Below are 26,441 nucleotides of genomic sequence, written 5' to 3' on the forward strand. Positions count from 1 at the left end.
AGAGAATAGTATGGACATAGGTATCTTACAGTGAGTGGGAGTTAGGAGTTGAAAGTAGCTTCAAAAAAGTGGCCTATTAGTTTGGATTTGAATACTGCTAGGGACGGTCTTGACATATTGACTCGGGCAGTCTGTTTCAGGCATATGGTGCAGTGAGATAGAAGGGACAGAGTCTAGAGTTGGCAGTGGAAGAGAAGGGAACGGATAAGAGAGACTTATCCGACGAACAGATAAGTGAAGAGAGATATTGAGGGGCTGCAGAGTGAATGCACTTGTAAGTCAGTAAGAGAAGTTTGAACTTTACTCAGAAATGGATGAGGAGCCAATGAAGTGAATTGAGGAGAGGGGTAATGTGAGTATGGCGGCTCTGGAGAATATATGTCGTGCAGCAGAATTTTGAATGGTTTGCAGGGGAGAGAGAGGTGGTTGAGTAGAAGACCTGAGAGAAGCAAGTTGCAGTAGTCTAAGCGAGAGGTGATAAGAGTGTGGATATGGGTTTTGGTAGTGTGCTTGGAAAGTAGAGGTTGGAGTTTGGTAATACTATAGAGCAGCGGTCTCAAACACGTGGCCCGCGGGCCACATGTGGCTCTCCAAGTTTTTTTTGCAGCCCGCGGTCTGGACTGGATTATTCCCTTCCTTTTGGGGCAGCAGCAGGTCTGGCCGGTTCTTTCCGTTCAAAGCTGCGGGTTGGCAGCTCCTTGCGTTATTCGCTCCTGCATCGGAAGCCTCTCTGACATCACAACATCAGAGAGGCTTCAGACGCAGGCGTGGGTCTTGCAAGGAGCCGCCACCCGCGGCTTTGAATGGAATGAACCGGCCAGACACGCTGCTGCTCCAGTGGCGTACCAAGGGGGGGGGGGGGGCGGTCCGCACAGCTGGTCACCCTCCACTGTTCTTCCTAGAGTGCGGCTCACGGCTCGTCTAGAGCAGGGGTGTCCAACTGCTTCCCTTCCCATCGCCGGCACCATGCTCTTTGATCTCCCTGCTTCTCTCACCGCCCGACCTCAATTCTGACGTCGAGAGGACGTTCTGGCTAGCCAATCGCTGCCTGGCTGCCCGGAACGTCCTTTCCGACGTTAGAATTGACGTCGGGCGGCGAAAGTTGGTCGGCCCCGTGGAGATCTCGGCCTGTTCCCGATGGCGGCGGCAGCAGCAGCAGCCTATTCCCCAGCGGCGGTGGCATGGGGGAGGGCAGGAAGGAAGGAAAAAAGAAAGAAGGGGGGGACAGGGAGCCAGAAGGAAAAAAGAAAGAAGGGGAGGGACAAGGAGCCAGAAACAAAGCAAAAAATGGGACAAGGAATCAAAGAAAGACAGACATAGAAAAAGAAATAAAAAGTTGGGGGAAGGAATGAGGTCTGGAGGAGAGGAAGCATACAGAAGACTGAAAGAAGAGAAGAAATATTGGATGCACAGTCAGAAGAATAAAGTGCAACCAGAGACTGATGAAATTACCAAACAAAGGTAGGAAAATGATTTTATTTTCAATTTAGTAATAGAAATGTGCCAGTTTTGAGAAAGAAAAGATATTAAACTTTAAATGTGAGTGTTGCAGAAAAAATAGAGTGCTTGGAGGGCCGCAGAAAAAATAGTTAATGTCTTATTAAAGAAATGACAATTTTGCATAAGGTAAAACTGTTAAAGGAAAGTTTTATAAACTATAAAGAGTTTAACCTCATGCAAAATTGTCATTTCTTTAATAAGACATTAACTATTTTTTTCTGCGGCCCTCCAAGTACCTACAAATCCAAAATGTGGCCCCGCAAAGGGTCTGCTATAAAGGAAGATGTGACAGGCTTCAGTGGTTTATTGGATGTGAGTGCAGGGGAGAGAGGAGTTAAAGATGACCCGAAGGTTGTGAGCTGACAAGACAGGGAGGAGGAGAGTGCTGTCCATAGAAATAGAGAATGGGGGCGGTGGGTTTAGGCGGAAAGATAAGGAGCTCAGTCTTGGCCATATTCAGTTTTAGATGGTAGCAAGACATCCATGTCGGGCCTAGATGCCTGTAGCGAGGTATATCTGGGAGTCATTACCATAGAGGTGATACTGAAAACCATGGGAAGTCAGTGCACTGAGGAAGTGGATATAATGGAGAAAAGGAGGGCCCAAGATAGAGCCTTGAGGTACACTGATTGACAGTGGGATAGCAGTGGAGGAGGATCCACCATTGCATACACTGAAAGTGTAATGGGAGATATAGGAGTAGGAAGAAAACCAGGAGAGAACAGAACCCTGGAATCTCAGCGAGGACAACATATCGAGTAGGTGGTGATCAACAGTATCAAAGGCAACAGATAGATCAAGAAGGATGAGGATAGAGAAGAGGCCTTTGAATCTGGCTACAAACAGGTCAGTAGAGACTTTAGCAAGGACAGTTTCCATGGAATATGGTGGGCTTATTGAAGTGGGTCAAGAATAGCTTAAAATGGAAGGAAGTTCTGACAACAGTGAACAGCATGTTCAAGTAGCTTGGATAAGAAAGGGAGGAGGGAGATGGGGCAATAGTTGGAGGGATATGTTGAGTCTAGTGAGGGTTTTTTGAGGAGAGATGTAACTATGGCATGTTGAAGACATTGAGGACCATTGCAGTGGAGAGTAGTAAGTTGAGGATGTGACAGAAGGGATGACAGTTGAAGAGAGGGTGGGAGTAGGTGGGTGGGTGGGAAGAGCTGAGTAGGTGGGTGGGAATCGGATCAGAGAAGCAGGTAGTGGGTTTGGAGGAGGAGAGAAGATGTGTAGTTTCCTTGTCAGTGATATCAGAAAAGGAGGAAAAAGTGGCTTATAAGTGCATTCACTCTGCAGCTCCTAGGTTTAATGGAAGACCTGTGAGAAGTAAGTTGCAGCAATCTAGGCATGAGGTTATGAGCGTGGATAAGGGTTTTGGGAGTGTGATCACAAAGGAAAGGTTGGATTTGGGTGATATTATAGAGAAAAAAACATCAGGCTTTAGCTGTCTGTTGGATTTGTGCAGAGAAAGCGAGAGAGGTGTTAAAGAAAACCTCGAGGTTGTGAACTGATGAGTGTTATCCACAGAAATAGAGGAGAGAGGTAGGTTTAGGAGGAAAGATAAGGAGCTCAGTCTTAGCCATGCTCGGCTTTAAATGGTGATAAGACATTTTACTGTTAATCTGTTTAGATGAACTCTTTAAGCTTGTTATGATTTGTGGAGAATTAAGCTACCAAAGGGTAGCAGGCTTGTTTTACAAAGCGGTGCTACTTGTTGGTGTACACTGAATGCGAAGAAGCCCATGGGAATTAAATAAGCTTTATTTTGTTCAGCATGCCACTAATTGGTAGCACCATTTTGTAAAAGGAGCCTAGAATTTGCTAAATTAAATTTGAGGGTAAGCTGGTCTTAAGTAGAATGACCCCAGATGAAGTAGAATTGTGGTGGTAGTTTTTGTGCTTAGAACAGTTTTCTAGGCTTCCAGGTAAGAAACAAATGGGTTCTGATTTTCATTCTGTAAGACTGTCTTTGTTATTAATGATTAACTTTCTTTTTCTTTTAGGCTCCTCGCCCTTCAACAGGTCCACACAAACTGAGAGAGTGTCTTCCTCTCATCATCTTCCTCAGGAATAGGTTGAAGTATGCCTTAACAGGAGATGAGGTCAAAAAGATCTGCATGCAGAGGTTTATCAAGATCGATGGCAAGGTTCGCACTGACATCACCTATCCCGCCGGCTTCATGGGTAAGGCTCAAATGCAGAACTAATGAAGGGCCTTTCCTAGCACTGTGGTGAATTTCTGTTAGGTCTGTTAGCAGGTTACCATGGTTTCACAGCAATAACCCTAAGGACCAAGGACAACAAAGTGAGAAGTAGTAATCCAGGTATATCTAAACAGGATATTTTATTTCTCTGTTGTTTGTTCTAGAACATGAGTTAAAAAAAAAAAAAAAGTGATGTATATGTGGAAGTTAAGTGCTTCATTGATATTTTACTGTGAGTTTTGCTTGTCAGTAAGCCTTCTCAGTCCACTATTGAGCAGACTCCAAGATATCCTGGTTTCATGTTTGTATTCTTGTATGTTGTAGTTTTTGGCTTCATTTGGTTTCAAAGGCACCGACAGTTTCACCAACCTTTTGGTGACTTGCAGTTAGTAATACTGTAGAACGCCTGGTATAAAATCAGAGAATTCCTAACTCTGAAGAAATGACAGGAGAGGCGGTAGCATTGCACCTGGAAGTAAACTGGGAAAACTAGATTAGCTTTATGGTCCTTATTTACTGTCATTCTATTTTCTTTTCAGTTCCAGTTTCAAAATGTTCACAAGTTTGTGATAACTTTTATTTGGACCAACAATGCTGTAGAACAAGAAGTTTCAAAATCATATAAGTCTCCTCTTTATAGACTTCTGGTGAGAGGATCTTTGGGCTCAAAAGCTTTTGTGCAATGGTATTTGACTGGTTCAATAAGCTGTCGCCATCAACAAAGATTCCAGCATGGTGACCAAAATTTGGCTGTTAAGCTGTTAGCCATGAAACCTATATCCAATGTAATGTGCATTTTGCAATGTGGAATGTTTTATTCTCCAGAGACCAGAAGAGGAGATGCAGGCTCACTTGGTGAAGTCCTCAGAATGATCCTGCTTGCCAGTGCTCTTCCCTAGCTATAGTAAGCTTTGGACTTACTGGGAATGCATAGGAATTCCTGCATCTGATGTGCTGCTCCTCCTTTCCTCCAGTTTTTCCTTCAGCTGCTCTTGAATGGTTGAATAATTAAAAGTGATATAGAAAGTCTTCAATAAATAAATAAAAAGACCTTCATGGCTTAACTGCTGAACTGCACCTGAAAAAAACAAACAGCCAGAAGCTGGCACTAACAGCAACTCTCCAGCCGCAGCTCTTCCTCTGTATCTGACTGCATGGCATCTCAACAGCCACAGGCCAATGCCCTGTTTAGTCGCTGCTGGGGGAGATAACTTGTTGATCACCAGTATTCTCGGCATAAAGAGTGAGCTGCCTCCGGGAGGGGGGCATAGCTACAAGATGCCGGACAACAGTTGATGTTCCACGCCTCCAGCCTTGGCAATGGTGGTGATGCTAATCAGAAGCCCGCACTCTGCTGTTTCTTCCCAGCAGGGCAGAGCAAGGTAAGGCTTCTGCTGGCCTAGATTCAGCCTTGCAGTCCTCCCCAACCTCTAGCAAAAGAAAGCATGCATAAAGATAGACAAGGGTAATGCCTCCAAGTCATTTAAAGATGCAGCCCTGCTCCCTCCCACCCTTACCCTCCTGCCATCCCTTCTATTATACTCCCATGAGCTAGGGACCAACTGAAGGCGAGGAGGAGCACATCAGATGTGGGAATTCCCAATAAGCCCAAAGTTTACTATAGCTAGGGAAGAGAACCGACACGCAGGATAGTCTGAGGACTTCACCATCAAGTATGACTGCATTCCCCTGCAGTCTACAGAGAACCCACACTATAGATAGGCAATTTTGCTTTCCACATAAAACGCATCAAAAGCCTCTTCTCTGGATGTTTGATTGGATCCTTTTGCAGAAGGGGAGTTGTGGCTTTGCTTTTTGATGGGACCAATGTTGTACATGAGCCCTACTGAGAAGGCAGGACATTGGGAGACCAGTTGAAAAATCACTATTGACTTTTGTCTGTTATGTTACCTTTCAAGTGGCACATACAATTAAAATTTTTGGTTGCCTATGCATTAACTTCCTAATTCTGAAAAACCTTCTGGATTGTTTTTGAAAGAGAAGTAGTTTGGGTCAGTAAAACTGGCTATGCCTCAGGGTCTGACTTTTAAAAGTAGTGCCTTCTGGAAGTCCCTACCTTTTCCTTGTTTTTGTAATGACTTTCGAAAAACATTTTAAAATGGACAAGTAACTTTATCTCTAGGAGGTGGGGGCTGTATCTTAAACAGGAGCGATCGCAGTAGGAACTGTCCAATATGTTGCCTACAGGTGGCTGAGTCAAAAGATTCGTGGGTAGTGTTGTATGTCCCTTCAGAAGATGATGTTGCAAGCTATATTCTGAACCTAGTAGATGAGGCAAGCTAGCCAAATGGCCCATAGCACTGAGGATCAAACTTTGTTTATTCACTAAATGCTTTTTTGAGGGGAGGAAGTTCCATTTGATACCTGTTCTTCCTGTCAAGCATTATTAATATGTATTTTACTTACCGTACTTTATATGATTCATTACTGTAAGCTAAGTCAATACTGCTGCTTCGGATCTGAGCACTCAGTTTTAATGGCACATGGAGGTGGGTTATAGAAATCACTTAAATGCTTCCAGTCATCTTATGCTTGAAGGAAAGGTCTTAAAGATTAATGATTTTAATATGGGATTTAGTAGTGTTTTGTAGTTTTTACTTATAAAATATGCTTTATGGTATAATTGTATATGCTGAGCTCTTGATGGGCTTTTTAATGTTTTGGAAAAAATGCAGGGCAGAAATTGAGACTTAACAATGAAAACTTCCAGATGAGAGTGTGGCGGTGTGGTTTGAACTATAGCTTCAGTGCCCTGAGGTTGTGGGTTCAAACCCTGCTCTGCTCCTTGTGATCCTGGGCAAGTCTCTTAATCCTCCACTGCCCCAGGTACATTAGATAAGACTGTGAGCCCACTGGGACAGATAGGGAAAATGCTCGAGCACCTGATTTGTAACCCATCTTGAGCTCCTTTGGGAGGATGGGCTAAAAAATTGAATAAATAAATACCTGGGCAGCCATTCTTGGTTGGAGTGGGAAACATTTTGATTGGTTAACTATTAGGTGTGCTGACTTAATGTAAAGATTTTGCTTTTCTGCAGATGTCATCAGCATTGATAAAACAGGCGAGCATTTCCGTCTAGTTTATGACACAAAGGGGCGCTTTGCAGTTCACCGTATCACTGCTGAAGAGGCCAAGGTAAGGAGAACTAACTTATAAAAATAATTTGTATCTAGAATGTTCAAAGCCATGGGGTTAGCACAGTTCATCTACCTGAACTCCTACTTTTCAGATTTTAGCACTGAGATTGCTTTGTCCCCTTCTGACTTATGGTTGGGTGAAAAGTTTAGGCACACTTGGTCAAATTGTATGTTTCAGTGTAGCAGGTAAGATCTAATTTCTACATTTTAGTGATGGCAGCAAATATTTTGTGAATTGCCTCGGATTGTACAAGGGACATGGCACATATTTTGAAATAAATGAATGAAACATCAACATTTTCAGTCTGGGAATTGAGTCCAGGTCCTCTGCATGGTAGGCTGGCCCTAAAATAAGTTTCATAAAAGCCATGTAAAATGTGAACAGAACTTGGGGCTCCTTTTACAAAGATGTGCTAGCGGTTTAATGCGTGTAATACCGCACGCTAAACCGCTGGCTGCGCTAGCTGCTACTGCCTCTTGAGCAGGCGGTAGTTTTTAGGTCATGCGGGGGTTAGCGCGTGATGAAAAGTCACGTGCATTAACCCCGCTAGCGCGACTTAATAAAAGGAGCCCTTGGTCTGGCTGACACATGACGATATACTTAAATCCTTCTGATGCTGGGTCACTTGCTAAGGAAAACTGGAAGTCTGTTCCTTTTTTTTTTTTTTAATGCTGCTGTTGGTCATGTGATCTTTAGATAATGTGTGCTTCACCATAAATGTGCTTATATGCAGTCATATAGAAGTAAACCTAAGTTTTGCTATCCTGTTTAATATCAGGATAGATGTACTATTTTGCATATTAAAGATCCTCTAGATAAACATAAAAGACGCCTCTTTTTAATTATGACAAGTACAGCTATACAACTGATTACACGAAACTGGAAAAATTGGGATCGCCTCAACTTTACATTTTGGTGGGCAAGTTTATGTCTAATATATAAATATGAGAAAATGAATGCTGCCATATTAGGGAATAATGAAAATTTTAAATTAATTTGGGGCCCATTGATGTCTTTTGTAGAATCTCTATAGTTATGGTTTGTCATAAGATAATATGCGCATCCGGGGGGGAGGGATGGGAGGTAAATAAGGTTGGAAATGGTTGGAAAAGCTTTGGTGGGTGAGGGGAGGGTATTAATAAGTATGAAAAAATATTACATTTGTTATGGTAAGAGTGGGAGGGAAGGGGTTAAATTTTATGTATTACTGTTAAATATGAAAGAAATTCAAGTGATGTACTTAATTTCAATTGTCAATTTATTGATTCACTTGTAAGATGTAAAAATGAATAAAGATTGGAAAAAAAAAAAGGATAGATGTATTTTGTTATTTCTGCAGAAGTTTATAGTAACAGAATTGGACGTTTGCCTACTTATTGTATTTGTTTTTGACAGTACAAGCTGTGTAAAGTGAGGAAAATTTTAATTGGCACCAAGGGAATCCCACATCTGGTGACTCACGATGCCCGCACTATTCGCTACCCAGACCCACTTATTAAAGTGAACGACACTGTCCAGATTGATTTGGAGTCTGGCAAGATTACAGACTTCATCAAGTTTGACACAGGTATGAAAATCTGCCACCCCCTACTCCCAGAGTAAGAATGCTGATCGTGAAGCCGAGTTAAATTGACATTTACTGTGCTGGTAAAACTGAAAAGCTGGTCTTCAAAGTTAGTGGTAATAGTGCTAGTTCTTGCTGGACTCCTGGAAGCTATTGCCTGAGAGCTGAAACCTTGAACGTGACCAGATGTAGTAAATTCTTATGTTATATCTACTCTTGCACAATATCTCCTTCTGTAATTGAGTGTCTGGTTTATGTGATCAGCACATGTCATTGGTGGGTTAGCTTTGAACTTTAAAGGACCAATCTGCTGTATTTATGTCTGTCATTACAGACCCAAAAGCTCAGCAATGTAGTGTGTCTGAGACATGAAAGAAGAGATACTGGGTGTTGGGTTTCATATGTTTCTCTCCCCAAAGTGTACAGATCACTGCAAAAGCATACTGTGTCTGGCAGATGTAAACATTGCATTTTGATACCTATATTGTTATGCTCGATTTAAGCTTTCAGTGCAAAAGGAACATGAGTTCTGACCAGTGGGTTATCCGTCTTATCCGCCAGTTTTGCAGAAGAAATCCTCTACAGCTTTTCAGCTCTGCCTCCTTGTGTCAGTGGGCAGTGTCCCATCTCCAGTTTTATGCAGAGAAAGTGTCTTTTCTTCCGCTTTGCAACTGATTTATTATTTTCGGATTTTAATCCAAAGTTAGAGGCTTCATGGTGCTCCAGAAGTTCTCAGGATTTCTGGGACACTTCTGCCTGGTTCAGAGGGCTATAGTTTGTTGGAGTTTTTGTTTTTTGGGGTTTTTTTTTTGGGGGGAGCAACCCTTTTATAGCCAGCCTGCACTAACACTAAGGATAGCTCAGTGTGCGTTCCCCTGGGAGCTCGGCTTATCAGGTGCTTGAGTGCAGGCTGAGTGGCCCCTTATTGGTCCAGAGGGTTGTAACAGGTGCCAGCTGTGTCCCCCCTCCTGAAGACACGTTAGGAGTTAGTGGGGTCGAGAGTTTCAGGTTCTCAGAGCCTGTCTAAAAGGCAGCCCGAAGAGGAAGCGGCTGGGTATTCTTCTATGCTTGTCTGAGACAGAAATCTTCTCTGTTGTCCAGCTGCAGTGTGAGCTGATGCAGGCAGAGCACCAAGCAGTTTTATGAGTACAGTCTTACTGTCAGTGAGAGACTACTGGGTGGTTCAAGAACTGGACTGTTGAGGGTCTCTGTGGCTTCTTATAGGGTCTCCCACCTCCAAAAACCCCTATTCTGTTTTTTTAAACTTTTATTTTGTTCACCTGAGCTATTTTTTGGTACCAAAATGCTGCTGCTGCGGCCATTTTGGATTTCCCAATTTTATTTTAAAAGCCTCTCTATCTGCCCTCAAATACCTCGATTTTTTGATAATAATTAATTTTATGGACTTCCCAGGCCTTTCTTTACCTGTATCAGCTTTGTGTTGGATGGCCGACTGAGGAGCGTCCATGTGCTATGTGATGGGAGGTGGGAGTGCTGGGCTTAGCCCCCTATGGTCTCACCAGAGTAGAGAATGACATGAATAAACAGGAAAAAATTTGAGCCGTTTACCGTGGTTACAGGAGCAAAGCTTTTCACTGTTTTGTGGGAGTGGTAAAAAGCTTTGCTTCCATTGGTAGGGTGGGGGGGGGGACCCCAGGCTTACCACTCCTTGAGCTTCTTTCTTCTTTCACTCCAGCTGACACATACCTTCCAGAGCCAGCTGATCCCACACAGGCCTGCTGGTGGCCTTCCCTCTGCCTGTTCCCTCCTCATGATGCAATCTGAACTTTGTGCCAAGGGCCCTCAGTAAAGCCCCATAAGAGCCCTTACATTACAGGATGCGTCGTTGATGGATCTGACCGTCAAGACAGTTTTTCTGGTAGCTATTACCTTGACAAGAAGGGTTTTGGAACTTCAGGCTAGAGAATGACATGGGGGAAAAATTTGTACCTGTGACCACTGTCCCTGCCCCGTCCCTGCGATCACTGTCCCCGCCCCCACGACTACTGTCCCCACAGCATCCATACAAGCCTCAGTACTACAATATTTAGCTTATTCCTTCCTTATAAATCAAAGAGATGTTCAGCTGGCAGGGCTTTGTTTATAGATTTTTATCAACATAACTAATATACTACTTTATCCTAAAGCATAAAAAAAAAAGAAAATAAATAGAAATTTTTTTTTCTACCTCTGTTGTCTGGTTTCTGCTTTCCCATCTTCTCATTCAATTCCTTCCATTCACTGTCTGTCTTCTCTCTGCGTCTTCCATTCGCTCTGTTACTGTGCTTCTCCCTTTACCCCCCCCCCCCCCCCAATTGGTCTGGCATCTCTGTCTTCTTCCCTTCCCTCTCTCTGCTTAATTTGCTAACCTGTAGAAATGGAAGCACGTTCGCAAAAGATTTCAAACTTGGCACAGAAACTTGCCCCAAGTGTTGTACCAGACTGAAAAATTTCAGACTCCTAGGTAGTTTCCTTCTGCCGCAGTGCTTAAGCAAAGTTGGCGTTTTAGGTCACACGAGGCATGGGAGTGGATCGATTGCTTTTGTTCAACCACCCCTAGCTCCTGACCAAATTGAGATTGGATCCCAAAAAATTTGCAGAGTTTCTTATGTTCTTATTTGAGACCCTAGACAACATCCCTGTAAAATTTGGTTGGATTTCAAGAGCGTGGGCTTCTGGTCCACTTGACATGGAATGACCCTATACTGTTCTCCCAAGGGAGTTCAGAACGGAATTTATTCAGGTACTCGAGCATTTTTCCCTTTCTGTCCTGGTGGGCTCACAACCTATCTAATGTACCTGGGGCATTGGTGGGATTAAGCAAGCTTTGTGTGTCTCGAGGGGCAAGTCATGGTTCCTTTCAAGGCTACAGGCGGCCTCAGCAGTCTTTGGCAAACTTCTCTTGGTCATTTTAAGGGTCTAGGCAGCACTTTGGTGCCTCTGGCAGAAACTTTGCATCAGGTACCCGTTTGGCATACAACTCCAAAAAGTCCCAGTGATGCCAAATTTCTCTCTGATCTTCCCTGTATGAGGTGGGAAGGGGTGGGGCGGGAGACCGGTGGAATATCGGATTTGCACGAACCAGTGGGTGCTGGACATCATTCGAGAGGGATACAAGCTCAAATTCTTTCAGCAGCCTTGAGATTTTTTCATAGACTCCCCAGCAGAGAGGCCAGAGAAAGTAGCTACAGTACGAGCAATGGTGAAACAGCTGCTACAGTTCCAAGTGGTGGAAGAAGTCCCGGGTGCTGAATCGAGCTCAGGCAGATACTCTGTATATTTCATTGTGCCAAAGAGAGATTTGGATGACTTAAAAATGCTCAAGTTTTTTTAAGGAGGCAGTAAGATCAGTTATTGCCTCGGTTGCTTCAGGAGAATATCTAGCCCCTCTGGATCTGATAGAGGCTTACTTGCATGTCCTCATTTTTCAGGCTCGCAGAAGGTTTGGGCTAGAAATAGCACCACACATGTTTACCATCAGGATGTGTCCCAAGCAGAGGGCCACAAGGCAGTGGCACAAGTAGTCCAGTTATTGCAGGAACTGGGATGGCTCATCAATTTTTGAAAGAGTCATCTGGATCTCTCACAAACCCTGGAGTATCTAGAGTCTGTATTTAACACAGCAGAAGACCGTGTCTTCCTTCCAGAGGCTCGCCAACAAAAGTTCAAGTGGCAGATTTTAGAAATTCTGATAATGCCCCCATGGTGTGGCATTATCTACAAGTATTGGGGTCGATGGTGATAACAATAGATGTGACACCGTAGGTAAAAGCTCATCTTCGACCTCTCCAGAGCGCATTACTATCCTGCTGGTTGCCACAGAAGGACTCTTTTCAGATGCCCTTGGAGTGGACAGTGGGAGTTTGCAATAGTGGTTAAGGCCAAAAACCCTGTCCAAAGGGTTGCCTGTATGCATAGCAATGTGGGTGATCCTGACTACAGATGCCAGCCTGGGGAGGTCATTGCAAAGGCCATTCATACCAGGACTGCTGGGAGTCTTGACAGAGAACATGGTCCACCAACAGATTGGAACTGAGAGGAAACCCTGGAAGGGAAAGTGGTCAGAGTTTTCTCAGACAATGACACAGCAGTAGCAAATATCAACAGACAAGGAAGCACAATCTGTTGGCGTCAGCTCACAATCACAAGACCACATAATACTTGTCGAAGGAGCGAGTGGGGAAGTACCGGTGTAGACGCTCTAATATAACATTGGCTTGCCAGGGATCTCTCTTACATGTTCCCGCCTTGGCTAATGTTAGGCCAAGTCATCCGAAGAATAGTGATGTATCGAGGGCTAGTGATCCTCTTAGCTCCAGATTGGCCGTGTTGCCCATGGTAAGCGGATCTAGTCTGGCTGCAAAGAGACCAGAGACTGAGACTCCCTCTCCATTCAACACTGCTCTCGAAGGGCCAGATTGCCCTGGAGCGTGCAGAACGCTTTGGTCTTAAGGCATGGCTCTTATGCACATGGCTTTAATAGAAAACTGACCCATCTATCTCTTTCTCCTCAACAACGGTTTTCCTGACCTATTAATCTCTTTCTTACACCTCTCCTAAGTTCAATCAATTTGTACCTTCTTTTAATCTTTTTTAAACCGCATAGAACTTCACGGTATTGCGGTATATAAACTGTTATTATTAATACAAAAAGGGTTCTCAGAGGTAGTCATAGCCACACTCCTTCGCTCCAAGAAAGATTGGAAATTATTTCAACACTGATGTTCAGAGCAACAGAGAGAGCTGGTTAGGGCTCTGATAGAACAGTGATCCTTCAGGAAGGTCTAGAGAAGGGTTTGGAGGTTAGTTCCTTAAAGGTCCAAGTGGCCAGTCTATCTTTTTTCAAGCTCGATTGGAGAGAGGTTCCTTGGCCTCTCACCCAGATATTTCCAGGTTTTTGAAGTGAGAAGGGTGGTTGTGTCCACCTGTGTGTCAAACTTGTCCTTCATGGAACCTTAACCTCACGTTGAGGGCCCTAAGTAAGGACCTGTGCAAGCATCTACAAGTGGCCATGCTGATGGACCTCGTTATAAAGACAGTTTTTCTGGTGGTAAGCATTTCTGCTAGTAGAATTTCAGAGCTTCAGGCCTTGTCATGCAGGAAACCATTCCTCAGAATCATGGAGGTAGGAGTGTCCCTACATATGGTCCTTTCTACCAAAGATGGTGTCGTCATTCCATGTGAATCAGGAAATCTGATTACTGACATTCCAGGCCAAAGGCATAAAGAAGCAGGACAAGATACTAGCCCGACTAGATGTCAGAAGGGTTCTCCCATTACCTGGTGGTGATCAATGATTTTTGGTTGTCAGATCATCTCTGTGTCCGAATCGGCTCTTTTTTTTTTTTTAATATTTAAATTTTTTATTTCAAATTTTTCAAATTATACAATGCACAATGAATCTCAAGCTGCAGACACAATAACATCAAAATCAACAGCTGCAAGAAATGCTCAAAAGTAAAGAATGCCCCTACCTCACACAAAATCACCCCCCCAAATCCCCCCCCATCCCCTTGCAATGCACAGCTTCCCATCTACAATTTCCCCGCTGAAATCCCCCCTCCCCTACCCTCGCTCCATCCAAGGAGCAGACCAGGCAGAAATAACTATCAAGACTCTACAGAGTGTTCAGTGAATCTCTAATTTTATCCCAGGTAAAAGACCTGGACAGGAATTTGTGACGCCGAGTAGCCACCGATATCTCCATGCGTCCGATAGACAGGAATCTCGTTATCCATGCCGATGGAGATGGGGCTGCAGTATTTTTCCAGTGATTCGCTATGAGACATTTAGCTGCAGCGAGACCCCAGCGCAACAATTTAGTTTGCCAGAGGTGTTCTTTCTCATTATAGAGCCCCAAAAGACACGATTGCGGCGTAACCCCCACCTGAACTCCCAACAGGTTAGACAGGGTAGTGGCAACAGCCTTCCAGAACGGTCCAATAGAATCACAGGCCCACCAAATATGTAAAAAAGTACCCACCTGTTTCCCACAACGCCAACAGAGAGCTGGCGTCCCGGGAAACATTTTGTGTAAACGCTCTGGAGTATAGTACCATCTAGTGAGCACTTTGTACGCATTCTCCTGGATCAAAGCACAAGTCGATGCCCGGGACACCTCCCTGCATATAACTTCCCAGTTCGTAGTAGAAAAGGAAAATTCTATATCCCGTTCCCATTGTTTCTGAAAGGATGGTATAAGTGGCGAATGGCCTCTCCAATATTGGTACAACACTGATAAAGGCCGGGGCACCTGCCTAAGCAGCAACCAAAGATTCTCAAAAGATTCCCGTTCGACACTGGGAGATTTTCCCCATCCCTGGGCCTGCAAAAAATGTCTTATCTGAAAATAAGCCAAATAGTCCCGGCTTGGCAAATCAAATTTCTTCTGGAGCATCCCAAAAGGTAAGATCCCTGTGGTCCCTATCAAGTCTCTAAAGACCCTCAATCCCCTCTGGGCCCACCGATGAAAGACCCTGTTATCACTCCCTGCTTGAAATTGGGGCTCAAATTGTATTGAAGCCAGCGATGAGACTAATGCTCCATTACCCAACTGGGCTCGAGCTCTGGTCCACACCATGGCCAAATGTTTTACAAAGGGATTAGCAATATTTGAAATCCAAGAACGGCTGGATCCAGAGATCCACAACCTATGGTTCAACCTCATACTGTCCCCCTGGTCCTGTTCTAGCTGAACCCCACTTTTATGTTCCCCCAGTTCCCAATCCAAAATCAATTTCAATTGGGCCGATTGGTAATACCATTCCAAATTCGGCAGTCCCCTCCCCCCAGCCGATCTATCCGCCCACAACAGAGATTGGGATAACCTTGGGGATTTACGTTGCCAGATAAAATTACGTAATGTTTTCCCAATCCCCCTCAACTCCCGAGCTGGGACCTGCACTGGTAATGTCTGGAACAGGAACAGCAACCTTGGTAGCACATTCATCTTTACTAAAGCTATCCTGCCCCACCAGGATAACCAAAGTCCATGCCACCTTTGAATATCAGTCCGAATTCGCTGATAAAGTGGCAGGTAATTCTTCTCATGGATCTGGGTTAGATCCTTAGGGATGTATATGCCTAGATATTTAAGTCCATGTTGCACCCATCGGAAAGGAAAGGTCCCCCGAATATGCTCAACCTCAGAAGGCGTAAGTGTCAAATTCAAAACTTCTGTTTTATCCAGATTAATTTTGAACCCAGAGAGGCTTCCATACCTCTCAAAAAGCTGCATAAGATGCGGAAAAGAGACCTCTGGCTGCCCCACATAAAGTAAAATGTCATCCGCAAACAACGCTACCCGATGTTCAACCCCATTGAGCTCAAACCCACTCAGAGAAGGATGGTTCCGAATACTCAGTGCCAATGGTTCTATAGAAAGAGCAAATAAGAGCGGTGAGAGCGGACACCCCTGTCTGGTCCCTCGAAAAATGGGAAAAAAATCGGTATAAGATTGATTTATGCGTAGACAAGCCCGTGGTTTTGCATAAAAAGCCTGGATCCATGCAATGAAAGTCCGACCCAGTCCCATACGATCCAAGACGTCCCAAAGAAATCCCCAGAGAACCCTATCGAAGGCTTTGTCCGCATCTACCGACACCAAGACCGTTTTATCCTCCTGTTGACCAACACCCCAGAGTAGATTAAGAGTCCTCCGAATATTATCGCTCACCTGTCTACGTTGTATAAATCCCGCCTGGTCTTGGTGGATTATAGATGGCAAGACTTTCCCCAAACGCAGAGCGAGTACCTTAGCCAATATTTTTGCATCTATGTTCAGGAGCGAGATGGGACGATAAGCCCCGCAAGTTAAGGGATCCCTCCCCGGTTTTAAAAGTATGGTAACTCCCGCCTCCCCCATAGTAGTCGGAAGGGGTGCTCCCTGTGTTACTCCATTCGCTACCCGTGCCAATAAAGGTCCCAACTGCCCGGAAAACCGTTTATAGAAACATCCCGTATATCCATCAAGTCCCGGTGATTTCCCATTTTTCAACTGATTAATCACTCTCGAAATTTCCGCCACTGCGATCGGTTCTTGTAAGTATGCTTTATCTGAGTCCGATAATCTCGGTAACGGAAGGGAATCAAGAAAAGCAGCCTGATCATCTCGATGTGCCATGTCCGGAGCACTATATAGGGAAGAGTAAAATGAGAAAAACTCACCCCTGATCTCTGAGTCCGTCACTTTTAGATCGCCCCTCCTGACCCCCCGTATCGATGTTATTGTAGCCCTGTTCTGCTTAATTTTAATATATCTAGCCAAATGAGCACCAGCCTTATTGCTGTGTTCATAAATTTGAATACGAAAACTGGATCGAATCCTGTCCAGTTCATCAACCTGGAATTGATATAATTCATCTCTTACCCTCTGCAATTGGATCAAAACCTCGGTCTCCTTTGTGTCCTGATGTAGCCGTTCCAACCCTATCAACGTCTGACGTAGCTGTAAAAATCTTCGGGTTCTGGCTCGTTTGTATCTAGCCCCCCATTTAATAAGTTCTCCACGGACTACTGCTTTCAGAGCATCCCATAAAACCGCATCAGTTACCTCCCCATTATCATTTTGTTCCAAATATTCAAGGATAGTGCGTTCCACTGCTGCGCTTACCTCCGTGGAGCCCAATAGCGACTCATTGAGCCTCCAGTATTTACGCCCACCTTGTTCCAACATACCAGTGCAGGCCACCCAAACTGGGGCATGGTCAGAAATATGCATCGGTTCTATTTCAGCCCGGCTGATCCCACCCATCTGATTTCTATGGATCCACATTCCATCGAGTCTAGTATAAATATGTTGTGCATGAGAGTAAAATGTGAACGATTTCTGAGTACCATGAAGCAAGCGCCAGCAATCCACCAAACCCAGTGAGTGCATTAAATTACATAATGCCTTTGCAGGCTTGTTTAGGGATCTACGCCCCCCACCCGAATGGTCCAAGACTGGATCCGGGGGAACATTGAAGTCACCTCCAAGGTAGACAGCCCCTTTGACAAATGATCTTAACTCAATCTTAAGTCCCTTGTAATAGGCAACCTGAGCTGAACAAGGGCCGTAGATATTAATAATTGTCAGTTGGTGACCCTGCAGCCCTCCTTGCAGAGCCAAGCATCGCCCATCCTTGTCCCGGAATGTATGTTCCACCTGAAAGCCTAACCCTTTTCGTATCAGTATTGCTAGCCCTCCCGCTCTTTTGGTAGCCCCCTCTCCCTGATGAGTCCAAATCAAATCAAATTGTGGTCTTCGAAGGAGGCCTACATCCCGGGGTCTCAAATGGGTCTCTTGTAACAAACATATATCCCATTTCATACGTGTCAATTCCCGAAACACCAAGCTCCATTTACCGGGACTATTTAACCCATTAACATTCCATGATCCAATGAGAATCTCCGGCTCCCCACTCCCGTCCTTCTTCTGCCCGGTCTGCTCCCTTCCAACAGCCATTCCCCTCCCGCCCCCCCCCCCCCCCCCCCCCCCTCCTAATAGCTGATCCGTCTATTTTGGAATCAGCCATATGAGAAATGTACGTCATAGCCAAGAGGCTCAGCTTTTATCACATTCTTATCTCTACAAGCCCACCAACTTTCCATGCAAATGTCCCATTCCCCCCCTCTCCCCAATGTTTCAACAATGAACACTCATGCTTCCTCCCTTCAGATATAATTAGTATAAGGCATCTCTACATACATTGCAGTCTCTCTATAACATAAATCGTAAGTAACTCGTATGGGAGGAAATAGCCCCATAATGAACCAACAATCATTAACTAATTCCCCTCAACAAAGCCCAGAGTGATACATCTGAAAACTATAATCAGATTTCCCCGTCACCCCCACCTATATGACCAATTAAAATCATTAGTACCATACAGGGGGGAGGAGAGCTGTATAAACAAGCCACCCGTTCAGCAAAAATAAATCACTACTACTCTAACATACTATGAAATCACACATATTCCCAATATGCTCTCCCTCCCAGACAATCTTCACATTCTCCCTTACCATCATACCATCCTCACTCTCTGTACACCCAGCAGTCAAGTATTTCCATGCCCAAAGCATTAACAATAAATAAGGGAAAGGTCAACTCACTCCCCTATGGAAGTACAAGCAATAGCAACATCTGCCCTCCCCCTTATATAACCATGTCGCCCTTCTGCAAATATACCCATGAGGATTATCAATATAATAGAGAACCCAAACCCCAACGTTCCGCTCCCCATAACCCCCCCGCTGTATGGGAACAAATCAAGAACTGTCCAGTCCTGGTACAGTGAAGCTGCTCAAGTGCCAGATGTAGACGGCTGTGGGCTCGCCGAAGGGACTTCCCCATTCCCAGGTCTCAGTTCTTCCTCCTCTCCTGCAGGGCCCCGATCGCTTCTGTCCCCCGTCATTCTGCATCCCAGCTCCTTCAATGCAATCCAAGCATCCACTGAGGAATCCACCCAGCGATGTTTCCCGTTTACTGTAACTAGCAGGCCAAATGGAAATAACCAGCGGTATCGGTAGCCCTCGGCTCTCATGAATTGAGTCACGTCTTTGAATGCGCGACGTTTTTGGAGGGTCGCCGCCGCTAAGTCCTGATAGACCCCCACCGCTATCCCCTGCCATGCAAAGTTAGGATGGCGCCGGGCTGCTTGAAGAATCCGTTCTTTTAGCGGGAAATCACCAAAACATGCAATGATGTCTCTATTGCCCGAGCCCCTCGCTGGACCTAAGCTCCGATGAGCCCGTTGCAAGACTATAAGGCTCATGTCTTCCCGGTCTTCTTCCCGAAGCAGATCTGTACAAAAATCCTTAACTACAGTCTTCGCATCTTTGTATTGGTCTGTATCCGGAACTCCTTTAAAGCGTAAATTATGGCGTCTCGAGCGATTTTCTAAGTCCTCCACTTGACTCCGCAGTTCATCTAGCTGGGATACCGCCACGTGCAGTTCCGAGGAACAGGCCTGTATTGTAGGTTCCACCTGATTTAGACGTTCCTCAGTCGCCGTCACCCGGGTGCCCAGCTCGCTCACCTCCGACCTTATTTCTGCTAAGGCCACTCGAACATCAGCGCGGAGCCCCACCATCTCCTCCTTAAGGTCCCGGAACCATCGTTCCAAAGTCGCTTCCATCGAGTTGTCTCCCTGTGCAGTACTAGTCATCTGTGATCCTGCTTGTTTAGGCCCCGCTTGCGACGCCATGTTAACCGAGGCTGTCGGGGACTCCACAGCATGCGATCTTGTTTTCACGCTCCCCGCTGCTGAGTATTGAAACTTTGCCAGCTTTTTCCTACTCGCCATCCATTCACGAGTGCAAATCACCGGCCACTGAATTCCCACCGCTCCGTAGAGATGTATTATAACACTGACTGTATCGAGCCCCTCCGGAGCTCGAGAATTAACCAGCCATGCTTCTCGGTGACGTCACTTCCTCCTTTTCCCTAATCGGCTCTTGACACAGAGGAAGGCTAGCCTCAAAGTCCTTGATTGCCAGATGGATATGGGCAGCAATTTACTCTGCTTACATAAGATGTAGCAAAAGTCCACCAATTTCTTTGAAAGCACATTCCACCAGAAGTGTGGTATCTTCATGGGAGGAGTCCAGAACAGTTTAACCCAAAGAGATTTGTAGGGCATGGACCACTCTACATACATTTACTAAGTTTTACAGGGTGGATGTAGCAGCACAAGGGGACTTTGCTTTTGGGTCTATGGTGCTAACAGCAGGCTCATCTATCCCACTTTAGATTCAAGGGACTGCTTTGATACATCCCACAAGTTCAGGACTCATGTGCTTTTTGCACTGGAATGGAAGATTAGGTTCTCGCCTCTATCTTATTTCCAGTAGAAAAGCACATGATTCCTGAAGCCCCACCCTATCAGTTTTCAGTGTAGCTAAGGCTTCAAAGAGACAGGTGTGTGTATGTAGGGTTGCTCTTGACAAGTCAGAGCTGAATAAGTGTTAGTGCTGGTTCTACACAGGTAGTTGGTGGTTTTGTTTTCATTCCACCTCTTTGATGCTATGTTGCATTTGTTAAGGACTTGTATTTTGTTGCAGCGCAGGTCAATAGTTTGTCATTGGGGAGATTCCCTTTGCCCCTTATTTCTCCTCTTTCAGGGGCACTCTTTGCTTTGGTACAAATTGAGGAGAGAGGGCAGTGCCTGGTGATGCAGGGAGTAGATGGTGCCTTCTTCATCCCTCGCGGGTGAAGATACACTTCCTACAGGTTCAGGACTCGTGCTTTTCTACTGGAAAGAAGATTATTGAGGTAAAAACCTAATCTTCCAATGCCTATGTTTAACTTATTTTTGCTGTACACTGCCTTGAGTGTTTTATAAAAAGAAGTTAAAGAATTCCTAATATAAAAATATTACTGCCTAGGAGCACTGTTCTTTTAAAATGCCTCTTGCTTGATTTTTGACCTGCTCTTGCACCTTTCTGTATTATACCAAGGGGAAATTTCATGTTCTGTTTGTAATAGAGGGTAAGACAAACCAGGAGAGAGTCCTTCACAATCCAAGCAGAACAAACAAACCACAGTGGAGATATGAAGAGATGTTGGTGTGCAGTTTATTCAATAATCATAAAAAGTTATTTGAGGGTGTAGAGACCTGTACGGTATGTTCATTAGAAATCATAATACTTGATTGAGGTATTTCACTTATAGTAGACTACACCACTTAAGTAACTGAGTAATCTGAATAAGACTCCTGAAGCAGGCCATATTGGCTGAAACATGTGCATGTCGAGCCATCACACAGACATTTTATGATTATTGATTTAAACATCTCTTCATATCTCCACTGTGGTTTGTTTGTTCTGTTTATGGTTTATGTAGTATCACTGTGAAATATTTCAGCATGATACTGTAGCAAGAAGACAACTTGTAGTCTAAATAGTTGCACTGGTGCCCATGGCCAGCTACTTGAGTAGTGGTGGTCAAAGGCAATACCAGCTCTAGCTGAAAGGACAAGTATCCTTGTAGTTTGCTGCTACTAGGAAATACTTCTATGGGATTGCTTTTCTTTGAAAGGCGTATTGTAACTTCTGTGCATATTTAATAACTATATTTTTCTGCTGCTCCAGGTAACTTGTGCATGGTGACTGGAGGTGCTAACTTGGGTCGTATTGGTGTGATCACTAACAGGGAGAGGCACCCTGGCTCATTTGATGTTGTCCACGTAAAGGATGCCAATGGCAACAGCTTTGCCACTAGGCTTTCAAACATCTTTGTGATTGGCAAAGTAAGTGCAATATTGAAAAAGGTAATTTTAAAAACATGTCTGCAAAAAGGAACAGGAGTGTCTGTTCTGCAAAAAGTAGTAGCACAGATCACCCTCTCATTTTCTGCTTGTACCCTTACTAGCATGTTTGAAAGATAGCCTTGAAATCAGACTTAAACTCTGGTCATATGCTCTGTATAGAAAGCTTAGGTAGATGGCTTTTTTAAGTAGAGGAGCGCTGTTATTTTTTTTTTTCCTGAACTATTCTGTGACGTGCCAGCTTATTTGTAAATCCTGCTCTATCAAGAAGGAGCTCCAAGTTGAAAATTCTATTGAAAAATTCCTGCTGAATTGCCTGTTCAAAGGCTTGGTGAGTGGCAGTGCTCTATAATATGGAAGATTTGTGTTCGTTTTCAAGGCACAGCTAGTTCTGAAATGTGGTGGAGATAATCTTTGCAGTTCCTGGTGGGAGGGAATCTCGGTTGTTAACCAACAGTTGCATAGTGGCTTCCAATGCAAGGTGGCCAAGTGGTGGCACTGCTATGGTTCAGTTAGGTGGCTTCTGAAAAACCTTACATTGAAAAAATTGTATGTTTTATGTCAAGATGTACTTGCTGTACACCGCCTTGAGCGAATCTCTTCATAAAGGTGATTAATAAATTCTAATAAATAATGAAAATTCATAGCATTGTAGATCTATAAAGGTGGCTTTCAATTGAACTAGAAGTCTGAAAAGGAGCAGGAAACTGCTAGGGAAAAATAATAAAATGTTGGGTTTGGGCCAGCCCAGTAGCAGTGCTGTGTGCACTCATGGAAGACCTGAGATTAATGTCCAGGTCAGGTCTTCTGTTGCTCAAGTCAGATGGGGCTGGAGATACTGCAGAAGCAACATGCACAGCTTCTAGGGCAATGGAATCTGTCATCTTCCTACAGTGATACTTAGTAGTTGGATTTATGGCCTATGTTTTGTATTCTGGAAGGATTCATGGTGCATGGTCCCTGCAGGAGGACTGTTTCAGAAATGTGTGGGCTAGCTAAATCTGGGAGATGTACAGTAGGGGGGAAAAATCCTTAGGGAGTTGTAAATGAAAACTTATGGCACAAGATCCCAGCTTCTGTTCTGCCTGACCTAGCAGCCCAGAGGAAGGTAAAAAAAATGGTCATGCCTTAAAAAAAGTGGAAAGTTTGCAGAAAAATGGACAATAAATGATTTGATTAGGAGCAGATTCTAAGAATAATTCACATCTTTAATAGGGATGTGTGCAGACAAGAAAAATTGAGATATATTTATTTTTCATGAATTCTCCCTGATTTTTGGTTTTCATTTTCACACCTTTATTTTAATAGGATATTTTTAGTTTACTGTATTCTTAAATTAATTTAACACACACTGACAAATTAATGCATGCTAAATTGATTAATACATACTTATTTTAGTGCATCCCAAAATTTTTAAGCTGCAATAAAAACTGAATGTGCACAAAAATTCATACCTTTGATCTTTAGTATTTTACTTCCAAAAGCAGAGCTATTAAAAAAAAAAAGCACAAGTCATGCTTGTCAGACCAAATATCTCTAGGATAATATAGATCCATTCCTTGTTCTACTACCATCTATTTGGCCAAATCAAATCTTTGACTCCGAGTATGACTCCTCTATGAATCCAACTCCTATTGATATTAGGCTTTACATTTTTTCACTTGGATCTAAAATACTGGTGGGATCCTGTAAAATGTGTTGGCACAGTTTGCACTTGGTATATTGCAGGGACCATGAAGAGGTTTGCATATTGTGGTACCATCCTGGTGTCAATAGCAGTACCCATGATTTGCAGATAGATACGAATATTATTGTTAAAGTGAAAATGGTTGCGAGTTAGAATGAATTAGATTTTTTTTGATAACTTCTTAAAAACATCTACCCTGGACCATCAGTATTTACCAAAAGCTATTACAAAATTAATAAAATTCATTCTAGCTCACAACTATTTGTGAGACTGCCATTGGAATACGTTTTATGTTTCTTTTATTTATCAATATAGTTATCGCAGCGTTGTTTGATTTGTACACGCTAGCTCTGATTATTTTCCTTGATTTTTGGTTTTGAAACTTTGGACCGACTAACTGTGAAATTTGGTTGTCGGTGTTTCCCACTGGGCCATTATATTATATTATTTGGCATCCTGCTCTTGATGAAGACACGAAACGGAGCTCTGTCGAGTGGTGATGAATGACGATATGTTCTTGGTTTGAGTGGTGTTGTGTGTGTATATGTGTGGGGTTGGTAATAGTCTGAGCCCCTGGTTATATGTTATAGTTATATGTTATAGTACCGATGCTTTATTAGCCACTATAGTTGGGTCATATGAGTGATATTTATATATTTTTTATATTTGCATTTGAATGTTTGAAATTCAATTGGTACTTGAGTCATTGCACTTTATTTTAACGAGAAAGATTTTGCTGCTATTATAGGTAGAAATTCTTGTATTGGTGCTGGCACTGGCACTTTTCATGAGCATATAATCTGTTATCGTACTGTAGTTATTTGTTTCTCAGGGTCTGGGCAGATTTGCACATCTAGCACAATTGGCACAATATAATCCTTTTAATGGATTTTCATATTTATTCAGATTAACTTTTAGATGTTATACATTAACTTATTAATTTAAATGTCTTAGTATTTATTAAACTTGAAACTTAGAATTATGCATGTGTAAATCTTCAACCACCATTCACATATTTTCCTTAGTTTTCATAACTTATCATATTTATTGTGTTGGTTCAGTCTGTGATGGGGTATTTGTTTGTTATGTCCTTATGTTCCCCTTGTTCCTGAACTATTAAGCCTGTATTTTTTCATTTGAAACAAATGATTTTGTTTATGGGAGATGGTCATAGATTTTATGATGTATGAGGCAATTCTCATTTAGACGTACGTCTGGTGCTAGTCACCTGTGAGACTTAGCCTGAGCCAAAAGGTTCCCATGATTCATGGTGGGCTCATACATCTTTGACCTTAACTCCATTACTGTTCTTGTATTTAGTGCAGTTACAGACTTCTGGCTCAGGCACAAGGGGATTTAGCCAATTCTAGGAGTATTTTTATTTCTTTTATTTATCAACATTTGCATTATTAATCCAATAAAAAAAAGTATCACTTTATTTCATTTGGGGGGCTTTTTTTCTGCATATTACCTTTAAAAGTGGACTAATATGGCTACTACATCATTTTGCTCAATTTCGGAGGTAGATATAAACTAAAGAGATGCCTCTCTTAATCCTTTGTGTTAAGCCCTTGCTGAAATGAGCACTTAAAACAATGTGTGCATAGCTTTGAGCTGATGTAGAACCTGGTGGAGATATTTCCCCATAGATGTGAAATGGGGAACACGTGTAGAATTTAGCTCCACCTTTACATTGGCTCCTTAATCTCTGTGTGATGAATTTCATTTGTAAATAGTGGTTTTCTAAAATAGTCATTTATGTGTATATGCAATCTATATGCATGAATGCTTCCATTTACACAAAATAGAGGCCTTTTGCCCATGTTTGAGTCTGCCAGTTTAGTACTGTAGATTAGAGATTAGTGTGAGTGTAAAATTGTTATTCCAAACCCAGAGGATGTTACATTATAGAAGAAAGCCTTTAGTATATCTTCCCAGGGAATTTGTTTTTAGTAAGTTCATGAGATTGAGTGTCTGCAAAGTGCATTGATGATTTCTTTTTAACTCTAGGGTAACAAGCCTTGGATCTCCCTGCCCCGAGGAAAGGGTATTCGTCTCACCATTGCTGAAGAGAGAGACAAGAGACTGGCAGCCAAGCAAAGCAGCGGCTGAGTTACCGCACAACTATGAACAGAAATACTGTTTGTGAAATACTTTTTGCCAATAAAGCAATTCTTTACTTCTTGTCATAGTTCTGAATTTCATGTAAATATACTGTAGGCTAACTTCAGTTACTTGAGCCATCCTTAAAAAAGAATGTTAGAAGGGTTGTGAGGTTGGATTGAATAGGTAGAAATGCCTCCTGACATCAGACTAGTTGTAATTCTTCTAATGCCTTAATTTTCCCCCCTTTCCATTGGATGTGGTAGCTTAGTAGAAGGTGGCTTCAATGTACCTTGTGTAGAAGGCCTTCATTTTTGTAGTATAAAAAAACATTTGTATACTTAGGTTCTGGGGTGGGAGAGCATTTAAAATTTGTCTTGATTTATAATTTCACCAGAATATTGGAAATAATTCCTTGAATTGCATAGTAACATAGTAGATGACGGCAGATAAAGACCCGAATGGTCCATCCAGTCTGCCCAACCTGATTCAATTTAAATTTTTTTTTTTTCTTCTTAGCTATTTTTGGGCAAGAACCCAAAGCTTTACCCGGTACTGTGCTTGGGTTCCAACTGCCGAAATCTCTGTTAAGACTTACTCCAGCCCATCTACACCCTCCCAGCCATTGAAGCCCTCCCCAGCCCATCCTCCACCAAATGGCCATACACAGGCACAGACCGTGCAAGTCTGCCCAGTACTGGCCTAGTTCAATATTTAATTACCTTCTACTCTCTCCCCTCCCAGTATGCCAATGAACCACTGGTGTGTGGGAGATGGAGAGGGTTTAATTTGATTATGAAACAGTTTCTTGTGTTTATGATAGAACTGCAGAGCAATTGCCAAGTTTTATTTTCTCTTACTTTCCTGTTTTTCCTCCTTGGATGAGTCATTAGAAATCAGATTTAGATGTAAATGGTTTAAACATTTTTATACTTCTAATGCAGGGGTGTCAAATAGAGAATGACATGGGAAA

At 43.3% G+C, this 26,441-nt stretch overlaps 1 protein-coding gene across 1 annotated transcript in view; it reads left to right on the forward strand.

The window, feature by feature from the left end:
• RPS4X (ribosomal protein S4 X-linked) overlaps positions 1-25,551 on the forward strand; it is a 30,153-nt gene extending 4,602 nt beyond the window's left edge. The window contains exons 3-7 of the mRNA XM_033944737.1: positions 3,507-3,687; positions 6,767-6,864; positions 8,263-8,434; positions 21,503-21,660; positions 25,376-25,551. Coding sequence (XP_033800628.1) covers positions 3,507-3,687; positions 6,767-6,864; positions 8,263-8,434; positions 21,503-21,660; positions 25,376-25,477 — 711 coding nt within the window. The 3' untranslated portion in view covers positions 25,478-25,551. The remainder of the gene's footprint in view (positions 1-3,506; positions 3,688-6,766; positions 6,865-8,262; positions 8,435-21,502; positions 21,661-25,375) is intronic.
• Positions 25,552-26,441: the final 890 nt, after the last annotated feature.

Source organism: Geotrypetes seraphini, chromosome 5 (assembly GCF_902459505.1).
Source record: "Geotrypetes seraphini chromosome 5, aGeoSer1.1, whole genome shotgun sequence".
Lineage (NCBI taxonomy): Eukaryota > Metazoa > Chordata > Amphibia > Gymnophiona > Dermophiidae > Geotrypetes > Geotrypetes seraphini.